This window comes from Podarcis raffonei, chromosome 7, assembly GCF_027172205.1.
Source record: "Podarcis raffonei isolate rPodRaf1 chromosome 7, rPodRaf1.pri, whole genome shotgun sequence".
Lineage (NCBI taxonomy): Eukaryota > Metazoa > Chordata > Lepidosauria > Squamata > Lacertidae > Podarcis > Podarcis raffonei.
Window position 1 is genome coordinate 42403489 of NC_070608.1, and position 22942 is coordinate 42426430.

The following is a 22942-nucleotide window of genomic DNA, read 5'->3' on the forward strand; positions in this document are numbered from 1 at the left end:
CTGCCCCAGCCTTATCCTATTCAACTCTCCTGGTCCACGGTTAGGTTAGCGCAGTGCTCCTTAGCCGCGGTGTCATATATCAGCCCCTAGAGGGCGATGGTGTCATAGGAAGTCTGCAATTACCACCCATGTTTTATTGTTGCATTAGCACACTACAAGTATGTGCCGTTCCAAAACCTGGCACTTCTCCGACTTCAATGCAGAAACCATCATGGTGAATATCCGAGCGAATCTGACCACCTTCTCTATTCCCCCCTCTCTGCTCGGTTTGCTGCGCCGGGTATGTAAACCTTGCGGTGGTGACCGGCTTGCCCGGGCTGCATCGGATACGAGGCGGCGAATCGCAGAAGCCACGCTTCAGCTGTCAGCGTCGATGTGAACAGTGGGAAAACGGAGCATGTGCAGAGCACCTTTCGCGCGCCCATCTTGCCCCTGCTGAACAGCCATTCTCTGCATGCAATTGCTGTTTCCCACTAGGACACAGATGATCCTATCTTAGGCTCTCACCATAAGCAGACGAATATCCATAAGATCAGTGCTGAGTGGATGGTGGGGTGTGGCTATTCTGCCGTGTTGCAGTGTCTAGCTTACCCATCGGGAGGGCCGTGAGCTGCAAAGTAGTGAGGAGGCCTGGATCCCAGCCCTGTCTCGGCCAGCGAGCTCACTGGGTTGCCTTGGGCAAATCAGATCTCCACCGCACAGTCCCAATCAGGATTGTTATGAGAACAAACTAGGATCCATTCCTTGGGAGAACAGCGGGATACAAATGTGGACGGAAATAAAAATAAATTTATTTACGTGAAGCAATGGTAAAGCATGGAATGGCGCTCTGTGTGTGTACGAGAGAGACGTTAATTATGTGCTTCACAACTGAAGTAACAGACACGGCCGTCTAAAGGGGGCTGTCCCTAAATCTGAATCAACCCAGAATTTAAATTCGCCCAGCAGCCCCACCGCAAGATTCCAACGAAGTAAGAACAATTTTACTTGGTTTCAGTTTAGATTGTGGGCTCCGGGTTTTCTACCCTACTTAGCGCCAGCGCTTCGCCCTGGCGCAATCGCAAGGCGCACGCCAGGATCTTTATTATTATTATTAAATATTTTATTAGTTGAATATAAAAACAATATATAATCAAACACAAGCAACCAAATACAATTTCCCCCTACCCCCCCCCTCAATTAGCGCCAGGATCTTGAGAGCCCTTGTGCCGTCGGAGAGACGCCGCCGAGATTTCTTTGGCCAATGGGAAGATGCGGAGCAGACCTGCTTTCTTCTCACTGGAGGCGCCGCTTCGGGGTCTTTCCGCCCGCATCCAATCCAGTTTCTCAAAAGGCGGGAAGGCTGCTGGGAAGCCGCCTCATGCTGGAGGGCCAGTCGCTATCAGGGGGTGGAGGAAAGGGAAACTCCCTCGAGTTCCCCGCCCGTGGCTATAAGATGAGGGAGCCCCCGAGAGAGCGGCTCCCTTTAGCCGTTGCCATGGCCCTTCCTCCGGCCTCTCAGCAAGTGGGAGAAGCGGGCGGAGGTGAGGAAGAAGCGGAAAGTTCTGCTCCCTGAGCTCCCCAACTTGGCGCCGTCGCCTCAGGGCAAGGGGCTCCTTGTGCTTCGCGCCCGCAGGAGTTGTGGGCTAGTAGTAGTAGCAGCGTCATGCTGGAGCAACGAGTGGCGTCGGCGGCAGAGGCACTTCCCTTGCCTCAGCCCCGGCTCCAGCCCGCCCCAATCCGCGCCTTCGCCTTCTAGACCCGCGGGCATTGCCCCTGCCGTCTCGTGAGTCACTGGAGGTTCCTTGGCGAAAGCGCTTCGTTTCTTTCTGGCGCTTCGCAGAGCGGCACCGTCGGCGGCGGAGAATGCGAGCGCGCGCCGCTGCGCCGACTTCCCCGCGCGCCAGCCCGGAGCCAAGGTAAGTTTGCGCGCCCGCTCACCTGGTCCACCTGCAGCTTCTAGCGAGCGCCTTGTGGGAATGGAAACTGGCAGCCCCTAAACCTTGGACTGTTTGTTGCCTAATCGACTCTAAAGTTCCTGATGACTTGATTTTTTATTTATGTATTAATTTCCAGTCCCCCCCACCTCCTTTAATCTGACTCCAGTTTATAGCCGCTGCGTGCCCGACTGAAATCTAATGGCTTCATGCAAGGCTGGATTTTGAGCAGGTGGGCCGGTGCCAAAATGAAGATGTCCTGATGGGGAGAGCAACACCTGTTGAATCTCTGCCAGACATCCAGTTATAATTGGACAGAAAGGTTCTGCCAGTAAAAACAATGAAATACAGATGGCAGTCCTGTTGGGTTTTCAGGTTCAGTACTAAAGTAGTGGGTTCAGAGAGGTAAGGTCAGGTACTGGTGGAAAATGAAGGCTTAGCTATGCTGCGCCTAATGAGAAGTAAGTGCAAATAACAGTAGTACAAGAATGTGGTGTCTTATAGCACTGTCTAAGAAAGTTGTGGCCAATAACTATATGTTGTTTACTCTGTGCTGTTACTCCTTTTGTTGGCTGTGAAGGTGTCCAGCTTCTGAGAGGGTCAAGTTGCAATCCAAATGGGCAGGGTGCCTGCAACCTCCTTTTATGATCCCTGTGATGTAGATCTTACTATATAGATTGTGCCATGCAAGATTGCAGAAGGTGGTTGGTTACCTTGCCTTAAATTCAACAAGCTACTTTATCCAGCATCTGCTGTGACAAAGAACTGCCAACAGCAGTTGCTAATTCTGAACATCTTTGACACTACAGCTGCTGTTGTGAATTCATCTGTCCTCTTAAGAATGCAAAAGAAAATTAAAAGAACGTACAGGGCAGGACATCTTGAAGGGGCAATGCCTGCTCTGTTAATTTTTGAGGGAGTTGGTGTTACTTTTGGCCTGCTGGGAACTTGGAACTGTCGAGCTGTGTGATAAGGGGCGACTCTGCAACCAAGAGCATCTGAGGTAATGCCATAGCAGAGGTGCTCAACACAGCTCAGACTTTCTGTGCCTATTGAGACAGGCAACATGATATTCATTCATTAGCATCTGTCAAGCTGTGAAGCTATGGTTCTTTGACCCCTCTGTTGCAAGTACTCATGTAGTGTAAAAGGGAGCCAATTGCTCTCTGTAGTGTAGCTCTTTCATTTTAACTGCACCTCTCACCAAATTAGCTAACAGCTCTTTTTTCCCTGCTTCTGCTCTAGAAGAAGGCAGTGCTACGTGCTCCTGCTAAATCCAGAGTACACAGAATATGGGCAAGGTGTTCTGGAGGATCCTTTCCTTTCCATAGGTCTTAACTATTTGAACTTTCATTTACTATGAGCAAGAAAAGGATGTTCCTCAATCACATCACCCTTGTCTATTTCTTTATACTGCTATTGGTGAGCTTTAATTTCAAAAGAAGTTCAGGGAGTTTATTTAAAAACTATGATGGAGTGGATAGTTGCTAGTTGCCTGTTTCCACCCATGTGTTTGGAGTGTGACAAAATATTTGTGTCTGTTCTATAATCCAATGTACTTGTCTTTCTCTGTAGACAAAACAAGTCAAAGACACTTAGGTATGCTTAAACACCAAGGTGGTTGTTTTCCCAATGATATGTTCTGCATAGTTTCTTCCAGCTTCCCAGGTGTCCATCATATACTGCTTTTTGGCAGATGGTACAATTGAAACATATTTTCCACCTTCAGTGAGGTCTCTAAAGTTCAAGAACTCTAAACATCTAGAGCTGGAATGGCAAATGTGCAGCCCTTTTGTGTTGGACTCCCATCAGCTCAAGCCAGCATGACCAGTAGTCTAGGATGATGGGCGTTTATTTTATTTATTTATTTATACATATTTATACTTGTTTGTTTATTTATACTTTGCCAACTGGGTGGGTATGTCCCCTATCAGTCACCTGATGTCATCATGGCATCACGTGACTGACAGGTTAGTGGCCCCACCCACATGTCAAAGTTGGCCCTTAAAGTGGGGATAGGGGATAGGGAAATAAAGATCTGACTCATTGAGTCAAAAATAAATAATTAGAATGAATTCTAATAAATATTTTTATGTGTGACAGGAATGCATATGGAAAGTCTGGGTGTGCAGGTAGCAGTGTCACAATGTGTGAGCACATTTAGGTTTCATTACTGGTCATTCAAATGTAACTCTTTTTACATATGTGAGAGTTGCAGTCAAATTGTGGGCAGATGGTGCATTTGACATTGTAGTCCATCATTTGCAGCCTTTACATCAACAGAATTCCTATTATGAAGAGATGAAAAAGCTTGAGTAGTACCATATAGTACAAGTGTTGGGTTGTTTGTTTGTTTTTTGCAGATATGGCAGTTTCATTGAAGCTTGTGCAAGACACATTTCTTGTGGACTGTGCTTGTGGAATTTTAAAGAAACTTTCCCCGTGACCCATGGTTTCTCAAAAGAAGCAAAAGGTTGGGGCTTTACCAATGTGCTTGTTTTATCCAGGCTGAGCAGTTTCAGATATTGCAGGGTAATAATAACATGTATGCAAGATACAAGTCTATCAGTAACTCGCTTTCTCAAGCCAAAACTGACTGTGGTTCTTCTATTAAATTCCAAGGATGAGAAATATTGGCCACCACCACTCTTAGAATTATTAGGTAAATTGTATTACATAATAAAATTTGGGAAAATATTTTTTGTTCCACACAAACTTTCATTAAAAACTTATGCTTTGGGGCATGTTCTCTGATTCCTCATGTTGCTAATTGCTCTGAAAGCCTTTTGATGTCCTGTTTCCCAGCAGAGGAAAAAGGAAAGTAGAAGCAAGCTGCATTGCAGACAGAAAAATAAGAATCTCTGGAGTCATCTTCTGCATGCATGCTATCACGTACTTCCAAGTACCTTGTGCTTAGACATGCAAATCAGGATATTTTATCAGATGAAGTGATTCATTTGAGTACCATGTAAGTGACTGTGAAGCATGTGGCCTGAGAAGGATTGAACATTAAATATAAACATTTGTCAGGCATAACAGTCATGCTGGAAGGTTTTTGATACTCTGAAATGTGGATGGCTATTTATTTTTTTTGCTTGGGGCCAGATTGAGGGTTCATCACCCCTCTGGGGCATAGCATAACACAGGTACAGACATTACATCTTCTTTCTCTCCCTCCTGAGTCCCTTGGTTAGGGGTTCCAGTGAAGGCATTTTTGGGTTCCACGGCACCCATTGGCACCAAGTTAGTGACCCCTGGGTTAGAGAGTAAGGCGAGAGCAATTACTCTCTAGCACAGAAAGTTAGAAGGGAGAAAAGGAAGGAAAGAGAGGAAATTGATGATGGATGATGGATTAAGTGGCCAGCCAAGTGTGATGGAAGGAAGAGAGAGAACAGGAAGGATGGAGATGAGGTCTGAGTAACCACTGTTATTTTCTTCACTGGGGTTGTTCCATGACAGATCAACACAATAAGAAAGGTTAAAAAAAAAAGAGTAGCAGCAGTCCTTCAAGGTAGTGACAAACAGGTATGATCCACTCTAGCAAAGTTATGAACACAAAGTTACAGAGAGAAGTAGAGGTGATATCTTATGAATACTTTGGCTGGCACCCATTGTCCTAATCAGCTGAAGACATCAACTTTTGGCATATGCTTGTTGGGTCTATAAATATCTATTGATTGCAAGCCAAAAATGATGTAGCTAGTGCAAGCCAGATATAAAACAATAAGGGATTAATAAAACTGTTCAGTATCGTGTCATATGAGGTCTCTCCAATAAAAACACAGCAGTGTTTCCAATTCTTTTGGCTCAGTTTGACCTGTTTCCATTAAAATAATTGAGAACTGATTGTCCAGTCTCCCCAGGTTCTAGGTCAACATTTTTTTAAGTTCAGTTAAGTACATATATCTATATATTTAACTTAAGTATATATCTGTCAATTAAAAAAAGCTTTCATTTAATATTATACAAATTTAATATACTAGTAATTCAGTCCCATTAGGGGAAAAGCCAGGGCATAAATAAATTTATGATAATAATAATGACCTAGTAAACACTAACAATAGCTAGTGACTTGCAGCATGTGTTCTGGGAAAAGAGAAAGTTAAAATTACCTATTAAATTAGTAAAAGTCTATCATCATGGCAGGTGATATGTGTGTGTGTATGTGTGTGTCTGTATGTGAAAATAAGAAAATAAGCTCTGTTTTCACATACAGATACATACAGAGCCTTCATCAAGTGATCCTTTTTTCTGGAAGGGTCAGTGAGTATAGTGACAGATCCGCACATGTCTCTGAAGGCTCCCCCCCCCCACGAAGGATCCCTTGCTGAAGGCTGCTCACCCACACAATGGTCTGGTCCACACATAATTTAAAACCATAGTTAAACTAAAACTTAAATGTGAATGTACAGCATGCCGGTGCTCTTTGCTGAAACCACAGGTGGCTCACACTTCCTTTGTTCCTGCTTCACTGTTGGGAAAGTCACCACTCATGGGCCAACTGTAATCATGAAAATTTTGGATTTTTTAATTTTTCTGGGCTTTTTTGGGGGGTGGGGGTGGGGAGCTGCATCTGAATTTTTGCCCTAGTCAAAAGTAGTTTAACTAAATATTTGAATAGATGGGTGGTAAGTAAATGAAGCACTGTTAAATGTTGTTAGCATCCATCTGTCTTGAGAGACAATGGAGTGCGCTTCCAGGGGTGAAATCAAACAGCTGGAGATTCACAGTGCTTGCTGGGGCTGCAGAAATTGGTAACTCTTAACTTCTGCCTCCTGCATTGTTTTTACTATGTTACCAGCATCAATGTGACCTCTTTGACATGCAAGCCCGGACCGTGTGTATGGAGGTCCTGGGCTGCCAAGACAACAAGACCACCTTGTTTTGAGTACGTAGCTTGGTGAAACATGTTTGAAGTCTGTGTGTCCTCTGAAGGCTCTCAATCCACTGTTCACAATCACTGATGTAAAATCTGTGATGGAGATTTCTGTTTTTGCTCATCTTTCCTTGGTAGTGCAAGGTTGCTTACTCATGTTATAAATATCTTGTTAAAGTATGCTTTGGATAACTTAGTGATTGTTTTATTTGGGCAATTTTTCCATAGTGACTTCATACAGAAGTTGCATTGAGCCCTGTGAAATTAGAATTATGAACACAATAAAAGGTTGTTGATAAGGACTGTGTTTTGAAGAATATATTCTGTGCTATTTATACTTTTACTGTGACTTGAAAAATATTTTTTCAGCACGTAGTATGCAGTATTAAAGTGATGAATTGTGAGAAGGGCATTCTTAATAAAGTTTGAATGAATAATGTCAACACTTGTGATTTTTATAGTTTATTTTTAAACATTTACCGTTATGTTTGCGGTGCCACGAAGGAACACATAAATCCAATGTCATTCTATGGCATCTTTTAGATTGGTGTGGATAAAGCTTTGGCACATTTGCAAATTGGAAAAATTATTGTAGGCATCACACATACGCTGTAGCCACATCTTATTCTATTTCCTATTGACTGCAATAAAGTGTTGTATGTGCACCTATGAGTGACATGTTTGTGGCCCCTGCTCCAAGTAGCCTGTGCATAGTGGGCAAGTAGACTTGTGCTTGCCCAACCAGGTTGTGGGGGAGATCCCAGATTCTCAGAGGGTTTGAATCTGGTCATGTTTCCTTAAAGTCTCAAAACGTCAGTTTTTAAATTACCGCAAGGCTTAAGAAAATGCCTCCACATTTATGTATCAATGCTTGAAAACACTGTACCTGAAAACTGAGGTTCCTGAGATGTACTTATCTTGAATTCTCTCTTCTTCCATCATATTTTTTTCCAGATGGGTTCTTACTTTGAGAACGCAACATTTCATTCCAAAATAACTGAAGCAGCTGATATTATTGTTGGAATCTTCTATATTATATTTGGTAAGAGTGATTGTTTGATATTCTCTACATATGTTTGTGATATTCTCTACATATGATGATGATTTTATTTCACATTCTAGAAAACAAAAGAAGATTTTGTAACTGTGCCACTGGCATGTGTGTGATACTGTTTAACTCCTTGGTCCTGATTACCCACCTGACCCAGGAAGCTGTTTGTGGACAAACACCGGCTCCCTCATCCTGAAGCGAGATGAGCGCCGCACCCCATAGTCGCCTTAGACTGGACTTAATCGTCGAGGGGTCCTTTACCTTACCTTTTACCCATGTATCTGTTTTCTCATTCCCGGCCCAGTCTGAGCTTTGCATTGCTTATGTGTGCTTTGGTAGTAGATGCAAAGGCTGTAGGTGACAGAATCTGAAATATAACCCATCCAGAAGGTGACCATATTTTCCTGTGTGAAGTACATATGGAACTGGATGGACCAGCTGCTAGAGAGGAGAATCCAACTGTAGTATATATAGACTGGAGGCCTCTGCTGGACTTGGACCCCAGCAAGCCTGGACTCAGATTTCTGTTCATCTGTGAATTCCTGGGACAGCAATGGGCAAATTATAGTCTGAGTTTCGCCCATCAATACAATGGGAATTTTAGTGACTTGCTTCACAGTATTGTAGTTGGAATACATAAAGCAGTATGCAAAATTTCATTTTTGAAATAAGTAAGTGTAATAAAATAATTACATTTGCATTGGTTTAAATTAGTTTAAATTGAGTTTTTTATTATTGTATTTTCTTATATTTTACACTCCATTTTTACACAGAAGCATCATGGAACCCAAGGTGAAATACATGTGGTTCCAAGGAGGTCTCCCATCATCTGACCACACTTGCTTAGCTTCAGTAAGGTGGTGCCTTCATGTGCCATCAGACCTTTAGAGACTGAAGTGTTTTCTAGTGAAGGAAATAATCTTTAAGTAATGACAACATAGGGTCTTCTGCATCTTTGACGACTAACAAATGTATTATAGCACAAGCGTTCATGGACTAGCACCCATTCCATTAGATACATGACGTGTAATCCTCAGTTGGTAGGCATAGATACACATGGGTGTTAAGGTGGGGGGAAATGTAGAAGTTGGAGTTAAAGGATGATATAATGCACAAAGTACACATTGGGGTTTTCACAGACATATTGATGTGTTGTGGGAAGCAGTGTTTTAGCTGAACTTTCACAGATAAAGAACACAGATTACAATTACTGTGGAAATAATGTTTATTGTTTCCTGGCAAGCTAGCAGAAATTTATATTGGGCTTTACTGAATCTGAATCTGGTGACTTTCCTGGCAAATCAGCTAACTCAAGTACTTGATGAACTAAACATTAAGACTAAATATCTCTGAGACAGTCCAAGACAGGGACAGCCAATGTGGTACCTTCTAAATGTTGCCAAATTGCAATTTGTATCATTCAACAGCATTTGGAGGGCACCACATTGGTCACCCCTGGCCTAGGTTCATAGCGTTTTAGAGCCAAATCACATGTGACTTGGGATCTTTTGGCATGTGTTCTTTAAAACAGGCACAGGGAGTTCCAAATTTAATTGGAAGAGAGGTGCTGAAATATAAACTGTTTTGCCTTTTCCTCTATTTGGTTTCTCCAGTCTTGTGCCTCAAAAGCTGTTCTTACCCTGTTTTACAGAAACACAAAGATATAGCATAATGCCTTTCCATATGGTGCATCTGTGCACAAAAGAAGATGGTAGCCATTATGGTTCAGAGGACTGATCTGGATGTGATATATTTGCCTTTAGCTTTGAGCTCAATTAGTGCCTTGAATAAATTCGCTACTGCTCATTTTAACAGTGCAGTCAGCTAGGTTAGCTGCGGTCATCATGAAAACCTGATTGGCAATATATAAAAAGCTTGAGTGGCTTTTTAGCATTTTGTGGAGTGGGCTGCAGTCTGGGTCAGCTTAACTTGAACTAAATTTGGTTCATGGTAAGGTGCCATTAGTTCCCTGCTGCCTTGTTTTATGTCTAATTTTTTCTATACAGATAGTATACTTTTTATTATATGGGTCATATTCATTAATTTTTACAAAGTGCTCACCCACTTTGGAGGCAAGGGTGATAAGAATAAACTGGCACTTAAGGAAAGAGAACAATTTGGAAATCAAGCTGCAAAATTATTATTTTTTGTAAAAACACCTATATAAAAATCATGATTAGTCATCTCTTTGCCCTATATGTTTTTCCCTTTAAAGCCACTGGAGAAAGGGACAACATGCTACTTCCATGCAAAGTCAAAATGCTAATGAGAGTGAAAACAGTTAACCCTTTTTTGTTTTGTCCTACAGGCATATGCTCCTTTTGTGGGAACAGTATCCTCCTCTATGTTTCCTACAAGAAAAAGAACATATTGAAACCAGCAGAGTACTTCATGATCAATTTGGCCATCAGTGACCTTGGTATGACTCTGACCTTGTACCCTCTAGCTGTTACATCCAGCCTTTCACACAGGTGTGTTCAATGTGCATCCACTTGAGTTCTCTGTTAGTAGGAAACAGTAACTAAACTTTTCTTCTTCCACATTTTTTTATTACTATAGTGATGAATAATTCCAAGGGCTGAGAAAAGCAGTCTTTCAAGCTGCTGGCAGTAATTAGTATTCTGAGCTGCACAACACTGTTGTCACTAGGATACCTTTTGGGGAAAAGTTGCATTCATTCAGTACAATTACTCCACCTGGTTTCCTAATTTTCAGTGGAAGGAATAACAAAAGATCCAGCTTCCCTTTCTACAGTAATACATGTCATTGTTACTTAGTTACAAATGATTTTTATTTTTTTTACAGAGTGAAATTCAGTTACAATTGAAATGAAAGGAATACATTAGTGGAATTGCTTATGTTTCTTTTTCAAGGTTATGCGTTCTGACGCTCATGACCTCATCATGAAAACTGCTGTAGCCACTCGCCAGGGATAATCCCTAGCTATGTCTCCAAGGAGAATCCAAAATTACAGGCAGTTGTGCGGATCCATTACACACACACACACACACAAGTGCAATTATACATTGTTACCTGGGAGTAAGCTCCAATGACTGCATACACTTAACTTGTACAGTGGTACCTCGGGTTACAGACGCTTCGGGTTACAAAGTCCGCTAACCAGGAAGTGGTTGCTCCAGTTTAAGAACTTTGCCCCAGGATAAGAACAGAAATCGTGTGCCAGTGGCAGCAGGAGGCCCCATTAGCGAAAGTGCGCCTCAGGTTAAGAACCGTTTCAGGTTAAGAACGGACCTCCGGAACGAATTAAGTTCTTAACCTGAGGTACCACTGTAAAACACATTGAGCTTTAACTAAAAATATTTATCCAGCAGAAATAAAACTTTTAGCTCTTTATTTGAAATGCATAAAAAGGTAAAGGACACAGTTAAGTTCAGTCGTGAACGACTCTGGAGTTGCGACGCTCATCTCACTTTACTGGCCGAGGGAGCTGACATTTGAGCAGACAGTTTTTCCGGGTCATGTGGCAGCATGACTAAGCCACTTCTGGCGAAACCAGAGCAGCCCACGGAAACACCATTTACCTTCCCCTCCGGAGTGGTACCTATTTCTCTACTTGCACTTTGACGTGCTTTCAAACTGCTAGGTTGGCAGGAGCTGGGACCGAGCAACGGGAGCTCACCCTGTCGCGGGGAACCGCCAACCTTCCAATTGGCAAGTCCTAGGCTCAGTGGTTTAGACCACAGCGCCACCCACGTCCCAGTTGAAATGCATACAATTGTGCAAAGAAGTGTTACTGTTTAAACTACTGGTAGAAAAGTAGGAATTCCATCAAAGAAAAAGAAAGAAGCATCCAGCATCTGCTGTTATTTTCCGCATTATCTGGCTTCCTCTATGCTATGCTTGTCACAAAGAAATGTAAAAGCCTCATTACTGTCTCATTCACTTGCCAAAGCAAGACTTCTCTTAATTACCTGGCACTCTTGCAGATAGTGAAATCAGCCCTGCTTTGGAAAAAAAGTCAGAGTTGTGCTCCCCAGTATTCCCTGCCATTAGTTGTAATTGTAAATCTTTTGCACAGCCTATGAGTGGTCGAAAAATTCCCCCCTTGACTCAGAAATTTGAACAGTTGCTCATGCCACTTTTGACCAGCTCTAGGTACTCTTGGGTGAGATCAATTTCAGTCAGGCTTTTGGCACTGAGACTTGGATGGTCTATGTCAAGAGATAGACACAGATTTAAGAGTTCATCTTTGGGACTCAAGTTGATGGGGGGCAGTTAATACAAGGTAGATATTATTATTAATATGGCTTATTATAAAAGTAATTTTCTTTAATTTAAATATATCGCTCTTCTACGCACTGCTGTCAAAATGGGAAGGGGCCCAGTAAAGTATCTGATGATGGTGTCAGGAAACCATGTGGATCTTCAGCACTAAAGTCTTACAATGTCATTGAGTCAGAGAGCTGGAATCAAAACACAATGGCTCTCCTATTCCAATTCAATTTTTGAGGTTGTCACTTGTCGTCTAGGGCACAGTAATACATGCCCTATGTGGTAAGTGATTTGGGAAAATACTTCCCATCTCAGTGTGTCATGCAATCCAAAACTATTTTAGATGGATAAGCAAAGGCCAGTGTTCTTACTAGCTAATGCAGATAAGAACGGTTAAATGTTACAAGCTAGAAAAAACTAGTTGAACCTTATTGGGCTCATTAAGTCTGTCGTAGCTATCTATTGAATCTTATTCATTCAAACCTTTCTAAGGAAAGTGTTTGGATACTAAGTGATGCTGGTAAGTATGTTGCATTATTCTTTTTTTAAATTCAATCTTCATTGGTTTATAAACAATACATACAGAAAACATAACTCATAAATGAGAAAAAAATTACTGTATGTTGCATTATTCTATAATTGTTTATCCTTGGAACAAATGTGTGAAATTTAGTATATGTATGGGATATATAAAATAAATAAATAAGCAAACAATTGCAGTACTTGTGTGAGAGAGCATTCCACTGGAGTTTCCTTTTCTTTAGACTTCAGTTCTCTCTCAATATGTAAGAATATTAAATCTGCACATCCACAATTTTCAAATGTGCCTTTTCTCCGCCCAACTTCAAATAGCCATTTTTCAAGTTAAGTGGTATCAAGCAGACACTACATGCCAGAGATACAGGCAAGATACTGAATGCTTTTATAGAATGGTGTGTTATTTCTTTAATGAGTTTATATATTGGTCAGAATCCTTTCAGATGCATGCTGTGTTTTCAATTATGTTTTTTAAATATGAAGCAACATAATTTCTTTCATGGGATGGTTACAAGCATTTACGTGCATTAATTTTTTATAGACAAATAAAGATACATTAAGGTCCCTCTTGGCTCAGAATGAGCATGGACTATAATCAGTATTGCTATCTCAGTACAGTAGTGACTCTTGAAAGTTACTTTTGAATATATGACTGAACAGTAGAGAAAAGAGTATTTTTTGATATTAATAACTGTTTCATTTTTCTTCCTAGGTGGTTATTTGGCCAACAGGTTTGCTTGTTCTATGCATTTTGTGGAGTATTTTTTGGAATCTGCAGTCTGTCTACACTAACATTATTGAGTACTGTGTGCTGCCTAAAAATTTGCTTCCCAACTTATGGTAAATATTTTTTTTCCTTCTGCACAAATTTAGAAGAACCAAGAGTTATGCAACACTAATGTTGGTACTAAATGCTTTAGCGAGGTTATCATCGTGGCAGTTCTAGTATGGCCATTGAGTCTCAGGAAATGGAGTGTTAGGGAGTGTGATCTCTCTCTCTTTCTCTGTCTTTCTCTCTGGCTCTCTCTGTAGAAGGGTTCCCCCCTTTTTGTGAACAATACTGTTATAACTTGCATTGGAGGGCTGTTGAATAGCAACACAATGTACATGGCATGACAGAACATAATTACTTGCTTACTATGTATAGGTCAGGGATGTCCAACTTTGACCTTAAACCCCACCCCCCAAAAGGGGCAGATCACTGCCAGATTTTAATCATGTGAGTAGATTGCAGTCTCTAGGAAGTTGGACGTCCCTGGTATAGACCAACCTGGGTTGCTTTGCTCCTTTGGTTTGGACATAACACTATGTTTCGCTCCCCACACTGGTCATGGTTGGCTTGAGTAACTATTGGGTTGGGCATACTAGTTGTAGCTAATGAGAGTTAGAATCCAATAAATTCTGGAAGGCCATAAGTTAGTCACCACTTCTCTATAGGCAATAAACAGAGAGGCCTGTATTTTGATTTGTAGACTTAAAACCAGCTGCAGTATTATTACAAGCAACATCTCACCCATGTATCTTAAATGTGAATATTTTGTATTTCAGGGAATAGATTTAGGAGAGAACATGGTTGGATCTTGATAGGATGCAGTTGGGCCTATGCAGCCATTTTTGCCCTTTCCCCACTGGCTCACTGGGGAGAATATGGAGCCGAACCTTATGGTACAGCATGTTGCATTGACTGGTATTCATCAAATATAAACACAACAGCAATGTCTTACACGATTGTCCTTTTTGTCTTCTGTTTCATTATCCCCTGTGGAGTAATTGTTACCTCCTATACTCTTATTCTGATTACGGTGAAAGACTCTAGAAAAGCAGTGGAGCAACATGTCCTGGGACCCACCAGGATGAGCAACGTGCAGGCTGTTACAGCCAAGGTATTTAAAAAGCCATGCTCTTTTTTCTTCACCTATTGATTTTTTAAAAAGTATTTCATTGCTTTTTCACATGTAATAAACATAATTCAAAGCCCCATAAACAACAACAATAGCAACTAGTCTGCCATTTCTTGGGAAAAGGCATAGCAGCAGCTCAAAATTAGAAACAGTTCATAATGCATATTAAATACTCTAATTTAATAGGTCTTGCCAGATGTTTCCATGGATCTGTTGAGGTTGTTTCAATTGATCATAATAGGGAATTGTGGTTTAAAGAGATCAGAATCAAAGTGCTGAAGCCAGGTGTCAGGGGAGGGCACAGCAATTGAGCCTGGCACTTGTTCCCTGCTTAATAAAATGGGGTTCTTTTAAGCCAGGAATGATAGTTCTGACTCGCTACTCTAGATATGAAACTTTGCTGAGACTCTGCCTAGCTCTGCAGGGGAAAGAAACAAAGCATGCTTTGCCAAAAGAATTTAAACTTAGTCCTCAGTCTAATAGGTCCAACAGGCTCTTGCGCTCACCCCAAAATTACTAATTGCCTGAGCTATACATAGTCAAAAGCAAAATCCCATTGAGTTCAACGAGGTTTACCCTCCAGTAAGCATGCAGAGAACCCTAACATGAAAGTCCAGAATAGCAATGATGACTAAACCACTAACTTCTGCACCCGTTCCCACTTTCTCTTTCCCCTATCATGAAGGGAGACAAGTTGCCCCTTGCCCCTCTCACAGTCTCTGCAGTTCATGAAGAACTTGGATGGGGGAGAGAGCTTATCAGAGGGGAAGACACTCTTGCCATTGGCATTCTAGCAAGGGGAACAGATGAGACCTTTTTCTTCCACTCTGCAATTTGGGTCATGGGAATAACATACATTACTATTCCCATGACTAAAAATCAAAATGTGGGGGAACAATGCAGGCTATTTACATATTTTATCAAAATGGAGACATTACAATACAACAAAACAGTTTTAATGTAGTTTGTTGTGGTATTATATTTTCCTTTATGCTTATTTGTTAACTCTAAATCTGATTCAAATTAAAAATTTACATAGCAGCATTTTAGAAAATTAGATTAGGGAAATAATCCTTCAGATATCTTTCTGTCTCTACCTCTTTACTGAGGTGGTACTAAAATGTAAGATAGCTAAGTTAGAAAATGTGTATCTTTTGGAGACAAATGGACGGAGATTGCCCTGATGGGACAAATCTGACGTTTTTGCAAGGACATTCTAGGGAGGAACTTGTTTAGCTTTTGGGCTGCTGGCTCAGTCAACATTTCAGGAAGGCAGAGCTTATTCAGGATCAGGCCAATGGTAGCTAGACTCTTAAGAGTTGTTTATGGGTAATTTACAAACCATTTGCTCTGCTGTAGTTCCACTGAGATCAATGAAGCCACACGATTCTATACAGCCTGTAAATTATGGTGTGTTTTAGGCAATGAAGCTCTTTGCAGTATATCACAGCACCATAACTTGTTTGCCAGAAGTGTTAAGTGCAATATGTAATCAAAGTACATTTTAGATGCAAGTTTCATTGTCCTGTTGATTAATGCCTGCAGAGTTTCTGTTTAATGATTGAACAGTCAGAGACTACATTGATTCTGGCCTGCAATCTGTCAATGTGTTCACTGTAATTCATGCAGTCTATGGAAGCTCCATCTTTCTATTATTATGCTGCTAGCATAGTACTATTGTACTATCTAATGTCATGGAGGAGGTGAGCCTTGCTGCAAGGGGGGGGGGGAACTTAGTTCACTTTGTATTCTTTTGAATCTAGTCCAACATATATCAAGTTTATCAATGGAGTGGTAAAACTGATGACCAGATTGCTAAACAGCTTTTGATTTAAATTCAGCCCTAAAGCAATCTTTAGCATTTAGTCTCTCCCATTTTAAAGGCTACATGAGTATACTTTAGAAAACAAATATAAAAATAGATGCAATTTGTGTAAACTCTTGCAAAGGTGGAGGCAGGAGGAAAGGGTTTGTCTTGCTGTAGGCCCTGTCAAGTAGGAGCCCATGATAATCTCACCAAATATACGCATCTGTTGCAGCAATACTAGTTTAACTTAGGGAAATGTCCTATTATTAACTGTCTCCTGGACTCAACAAGTCACTTCCCCTAAGAAGTGATAAGTTGTACTGGAATATAGGCTTGAGCATACAGATGGCAGGGTGCCCACTCACTCCAAGCACCCTGTTGCTATCCCCAGGCTGCATAAGCAAAGCATCGTAATTGCCATCTAGTCTTGCTGATGTGGTCACTGGTGCTGAACAAGTTGGTTTCCATGGCTGCTGTGCACTTATGTTGACAGCCTTTTGCCTTTAATGGAATATGTGGATAAAAGAAGCAAGAGAAGAGGGCTATGATATTCTGAAATTATACTGAAGCATGAACAGGAATTGTGTTTGGCACTGAGTTTCCTGTCTAAGAATAAAGAATCCAGTTATTCTGACTTCTGTTCCTAATACTTTTCATGGTGCCAAAGACTGCTTGTTGGTCCACATTTTACATTTGTAGAAATTTTGGCTTGTGAACAGGACTGTCTTACCAGCTTTTACACTGATGCTAGATTTATAATAATAATAATAATAATAAATTTTATTTATATCCCGCCCTCCCCAGCCGAAGCCGGGCTCAGGGCGGCTAACAACAATCAAATAATCAAACCATCAAATAAACCAACATTCTAAAAATATTTCATTATAAAAATTAATTAAAATCAAGTTAATGGCAACCATTAAGCAAAACTCTGTGCAGGTTGCCAGAGGAGGGAGTCAGGCTGCGCCCTGACCAAAGGCCTGGTGGAACAACTCTGTCTTGCAGGCCCTGCGGAAAGATGTCAAGTCCCGCAGGGCCCTAGTCTCTTCTGACAGAGCGTTCCACCAGATTGGAGCCGCAGCCGAGAAGGTTGGTGCTATAACCAGACCCTTGATTTTGTAGTACCTGGGCTTGTAGGAATCTTAAAAATGTTAACGTTTCATTAAAGTTCATGGGGAAGGGAATTAGTGCTCACACCTGGATCTCCAAGCTGAAGTTTGCCTTGTGCCACCCACTAAGATGGAGGGAGCCGCCTTGTTTCTATGGATGATCTTGTCTCTCATGCCAGGCCATAAAGGGGAAGAGTGACAATAGAGTGATAGAGACACACCAGGGGTGTGGCGTTCGTTGTACCTTTTCCCCAGTGCATTCTTCAATGGAGGAGTAATTGGAATCAGGTGTGCATCATGCTTTATTAAAAGTGAATGTAGGCAGATGAAATGTGTCCTGGACTCACTTCTTCGGGGTGTGTGTGTGTGTGTGTGTGTGACTTGCCAAGCCTCCTTTGAAGAAAGATTGGGACTCACTGAGTGCATTCTTAGGACCTCCCCTTCACCCCAGGAGGATTGTGACAGCAGATAATGGTGGGGAGGTAGCCTGTGATTAACTGCAGCTGATCAATCTTTTAATCTTTGAGAGCTTTTAGCTCCACTAAAAAGAACAGATGCTGGCACTATGAAATATGTATAGGTAATTGGTTGTCAAAGCAAATGATTATATATCCTCGCTTTATTTATAGTTACAACCAATATTCTTAAGTGCTAATATAAAAAAAGAACCTTCCTATTTCAGAACTATTATATACTCCATTTGATAAATGCTTCCGAAAAATGGAGGAGATCAGCAGGAGATAAACAGATAAACAGGCTTTGATGTTGACATTCTCTTAATATTTTAAAGCACATTTATAGTGGAGGTGAAATTGTCTTTATTGGCTTTTATCTTTATTGAACCTCACAAAGTTGTTTGATGTTTTGCATATGCATCCAGAAGTGGAAGCAGGTATGGTCAAAGGTGGACCTAGCTTGTATGGCCAATGTTCAGGGATGATGGGAGTTGGCGTCCACAGCATCTGGAGGACACAACAGTGGCTACCCCTGCCATAAAGACTAAAATATGAAGCACCTTTTAAGGATCACCTCACTTTTTAAGGCTTTGTGACTGGTGCTTTTTTCCTCTTCCATTTTTTGGACTGAATGTAAGATTGCATGAAATGGCATAATTCTTGAGTGCTTTGTAATGGTCAAAGTGTTGGGCAGAATGCAGCAACAAGGCAATTTAAGTAAAGACTTAAGTTGCCTCAAATAAAGAGTTTGCATACTCTCTGAACTCTGTGTGGGTGGGTGTGGGTATGTGAATGTATGATCAAATATGAAGGAAGAACACCACTTTTGTGAGCATGGAAATGCTGTTTGCAGGCTGATTGCTCATGGGCTCTCCCAAGTTTTAACCTTGGAAAATGGAACAACCATTGCTATGCTTTGGTAGCAAAGCCCATAGTGTTTGCTTTGTATGAATGAATTCCTATTGTACTAGCAGAGGGGAAGATATGGGACCTGAGCCATGCAGCCAACTGCAGAGACTGTCTCAGTTCTCCTGCTGCGGATCCCTCATTGAAGTGTGAAATTATTTTAAAGCATGTTTTTATTGTTAGTGCTTTTATTGTTAAATCACTTCAGGGTATAGGAAGCAACCAATAAACTCACAAATAAAATAAATAAGAATAGAAATAATCTCTATTTTGTCTGCCATTTAGCTTGCAAGATGCACCTGGATCTCCTTGACTGTGATTGGATGCTATGCTCTTTGAATATATTCATAACCATTTGTAGCCTATTTGCAATCTTGGCTGCCCAGTGTAGGTTATAAACTCTTGGGAGGGACCATATCACAAAGTCTAGGGGACTGAAGGAGTTAAATGCATGTTTAGTAGCTATGGCCACTTGGTTATTGTGGTGGCAAGTATGCATGTGGAAAAGGGCCACCAAGTATTAGACAAATTTCCACCAAATGAATTCATCTGGTTCACATTATTAAAAACAAAGCACATCTTATTTAAAACAATTAAGATTGGGTAAGAGAAGAAGATTGGGTAAGAGAAGAAGGATTAAAGAAAGTGAATGTTAACTGAAATGAGGGGTTGCTGAAGAAAATTTTAAAATAGGGATGCAGAAAAGGGAGGCATGGGGAAGTCGGTGAAATAAGGTTTATGAAAAAGAGGTTATGAAATTATACATGTTTATATGTTTGTCTATGTATTGTGAATTGTAATGTGTTTAATTTATGTTGAAAAACCAATAAAAAATTATTAAAAAAACAAAAACAATTAAGCCAATGAGATTATAATACCAGTGATGACACTGTAATTGTTAGAGCTGCAAACTGTAGTTAAATAGACTAAAAGTCAAACAAATTCTGTTAATGGCCCTGAAATTGACTGACAGTCATATCATCACTCTTAGGCAGCCTGTGACAGTGAATTAGGCAATCTATTGATCTAACCCACCTACTGTTTTGTTGTTTTGAATAGCACAAACTTTCTTTTCTTCTTTTAACTTTGCAGCTGAGCATTGCTGTATGCATTGGATTTTTTGCTGCCTGGAGCCCATATGCTGTCATTGCCATGTGGGCAGCCTTTGGGTCAATAGAGAGGATTCCTCCACTAGCCTTTGCTGTACCTGCTGTTTTTGCCAAGTCTTCAACACTCTATAACCCAGTTATGTATCTTATGCTAAAGCCTAATTTCCGAAGCACTATTGCCAAAGATTTTGCTGTTCTCAAACAATTATGCATCACAACTTGTTTTTGTCTCAAGCATGTACAGAGCTGTTCTTACAGATCAGTTCTGGAAGTCCACACGAAATCATTTAAGGGAAGACATGAATCCAGCAGTAACTCCATGCAGATAGTAGAAGGATGTTCTTATTTTCCCTGTGAAAAGTGCAACGATACCTTTGAATGCTTCAAGAACTACCCAAAGTGCTGCCAGGACAGGCTAAGCACCATGGAACACACTCTTCAAGAAAACATACCCTTGGAAAATAAAATTCAATCGAACGCAAAGCATGCTTCTGAAAAATATGTAAAGGTTGTTGTCCGAGGAGAAAAAAACAGTGAGATTGATAGTTTGGAAGTAACATTAGAAAACATACCTATGGATACTAGGTTTGTCAACCTCTAGAGTATGTTAAATTATTCCAGGTAATAATTTAATTGCACCAGACTTAACGAATGTAAAACTTTTCTAAGCACTACCCTATTTTTATACAGTTATTTTTATTTCCTTATTACCCATGGGAGGATGAAGTAATGCAGCATAAATATGTTTAAAAGTGTATTTGACTTTCATCATGTCCACAACCATACCTATGTGCATTCAGAACAAATTGTGTACTACTGCATTTCATTCACTTCTGATTTTTTGAGTTTCAGAACTTATGTCCTTTGCTTCACAGAAGCAAACCACTTCATACTTGTGAGGCTTTTCTGCAAAACATTAATCCTTCAGATGCTTGGTAAATATATTTTATATGCTGCATATTCAGCAAAAAGCTTGGTCTAGGTTGGATTTTCTGAGAGTCCTTTCAGAGAGGTAATGTCCATTGAACTGTTAGTAGTTCCACAAGGCATATGGTACCCGCCCCAGAAGCTATGAACAGTTTTTTCCATTTTCAGCTTAGGCTACTGTTCACATCTCCTTTCTCATGCAGTGTTCTTTCTAGGAGAGGGAGTGGGAAATTTTCCTTTCTCTGGTACATTCCCATGTTGCTCTTGGAGCACTTACAGTCAGTTCCACTCATGCATGAGTGCCCCAGCCTGGCCTTTCAAGAACAAACTTGTGAGGGGCCAGATGTTTCCTGTATTTCTGAATTTACAGCATGAGAAGCATTATAAGGCTATCATTACTTCTTTCAACGAGGCACCTACTTCTCCCACAACAAAACTCAGAAGCTGAGCCATCTGGGACAAGGTGCAGAAGATATTAGCTGCCCCTGGGCTGTAGCCAGGGAAGGAGCTTATCCACACACAAGAGGATCACTTTATACTCTGTCCACCCTGGAACTGGCACCCTGCTCTTAAAAACATTTTCTGCTGCCATACTTACCTGAAGCAGGTTATTAGTGTCACTGAGTTGTCAGTGCCTGACCTGAAGACAGATAGTGCCTGCCCCTCTAATTGCAAGAAATTATTTGGGAAAGATTGCTCTGGCCAGAGGCCTGCTACTCTTTTAACCTTCTGTCCTTCTCCCCCATAGCCGTTTTACTTTGCAAAAGCTGGAGAAGGGGGTGGGATTAGAGAGATTGAAATACAATAGTGACACATTCAGACTCTTCATCTAGGCAAAAAGCAATATAATCGAATGTAGATGTATAGGATGGGGGATACCTGACTTGACATGTGAAAAGGACCCAGGATTGGATCTCAGGATTATAAACTATTAGCTGCTGAACATGAGTTGATAAGGTGATGCAGCTTCAAACACAGCTAATATTCTGCACTAATCATACCTCATCTGGAGTACTTTGTTCAGTTTTGAGTGCTGTGATACAAGAAGGTTGTGGATGAATCAGAAACAGTTCAGAGAAGAAGAAGAATGGGTGGTTAGAGATGTAGAAAACAAGTTCTCTCAGAAAAGGTTGAAGAAACTGGGTATCTTTAGCATGAACAAGAGAAGACTGAGGGGAACATCGAAGACTCAAAGGACTGATACATAATACTTGTTCTCTGGTGCCCTGGAGGGCAGAAGTTAAGGACAGTTTTCAGCTGAACATTAAAATAAACTTAACAGTAGGAGCAGTTTGACCGTGGAATCAGTTACTTGCAGGGGTGATGGGTTTTTACTTGTCAGAAGCCATGAAGGAAAAGCTGAAGGTGCTCTAGGTTTGGATTTTCTCCATCAAGCAGGGTTTGGTCTAAGATTCTAATTGGTAGCCATTCAGAATCACCCAGGCAAATAGATAAAGAAGTGAATTTGATTTATGGGAATTGTAGCTCTGGGAGGTAATAGGACATCTCCCAACAACTCTCAGCACCTTTAACAAACTACAACTCCCAGAATTCTTTGGGGGGGGGGGAGGCATAGCAGTTGAAATTGGCACCACAGTGCTTCAAATGCATAGTGTGAATGTGACCTAGAACTGTGCTGCACCAGATGAATATGGAAAAATAATATCAATAAATACCTATACACTGATCCATATAGTAATATGACTATGTGCTTTGAGGCTCCTTCTCTCTCCAGTACTGCACTAAAATGAATACTATGGCTTGGATCCCAATTTTTGTCCCCATGAACAGAACAGAATTATTAATGGGGGGTGGGGTGGCTTGGCTTGGCTTGGCTTGGCTTGGCTTGGCTTTGGCTTGGCTTGGCTTCCCTGCCTGCTGAAGACCCCTGTGTGCCCTCTCCAAATCTCCTGAGAGTTGAAGGGCTCTATGCAATAGAGTGACACGGGGCATGATTGGAAGAGGCATGGGAAATCAGCAACCACCATGCATAGGCAAAAGTGTTTTCCATTTGGGCAACACTACCCAGTGGTGCCAACTTGAATAAAATATTGGGGGTGGAGGACAGGTAAGCCCTGCCCCACATAATCAGTCACATGACACCGCACCCACCCA

At 41.2% G+C, this 22942-nt stretch overlaps 1 protein-coding gene across 5 annotated transcripts; it reads left to right on the top strand.

Annotated features, from left to right (window-relative positions):
• Positions 1 to 22227, top strand: LOC128417521 (opsin-5-like). Of its 5 annotated transcripts, none has more exons than XM_053396307.1 (8): positions 1 to 1898; positions 3613 to 3746; positions 5419 to 5441; positions 7747 to 7834; positions 10152 to 10314; positions 13326 to 13453; positions 14162 to 14496; positions 19884 to 22227. In XM_053396307.1, exons 2-8 carry the CDS (start codon positions 3689 to 3691, stop codon positions 20499 to 20501), a joined length of 1413 nt encoding a protein of 470 aa, XP_053252282.1. In that variant the 5' UTR covers positions 1 to 1898; positions 3613 to 3688; the 3' UTR covers positions 20502 to 22227. The 5 variants fall into 5 exon arrangements, with proteins under 5 accessions (XP_053252282.1, XP_053252283.1, XP_053252286.1 ...); XM_053396311.1 differs by lacking the exon at positions 1 to 1898 and having other exon boundaries at positions 3377 to 3746; positions 14162 to 14278; positions 14423 to 14496; XM_053396310.1 differs by lacking the exons at positions 1 to 1898; positions 3613 to 3746; positions 5419 to 5441 and adding exons at positions 4297 to 4389; positions 4722 to 4884.
• Positions 22228 to 22942: the final 715 nt, after the last annotated feature.

Excerpts from the sequence above, each read along its gene's own strand:
- LOC128417521 (XM_053396307.1), top strand. The coding sequence starts at position 3,689 with ATGGCAAATGTGCAGCCCTTTTGTGTTGGACTCCCATCAGCTCAAGCC. Across the intron at positions 3,747-5,418 it reads AGCTCAAGCCAGCATGACCA|TCCTTCAAGGTAGTGACAAA; the intron begins GTAGTCTAGGAT and ends GAGTAGCAGCAG. Across the intron at positions 13,454-14,161 it reads AATTTGCTTCCCAACTTATG|GGAATAGATTTAGGAGAGAA; the intron begins GTAAATATTTTT and ends TTTGTATTTCAG.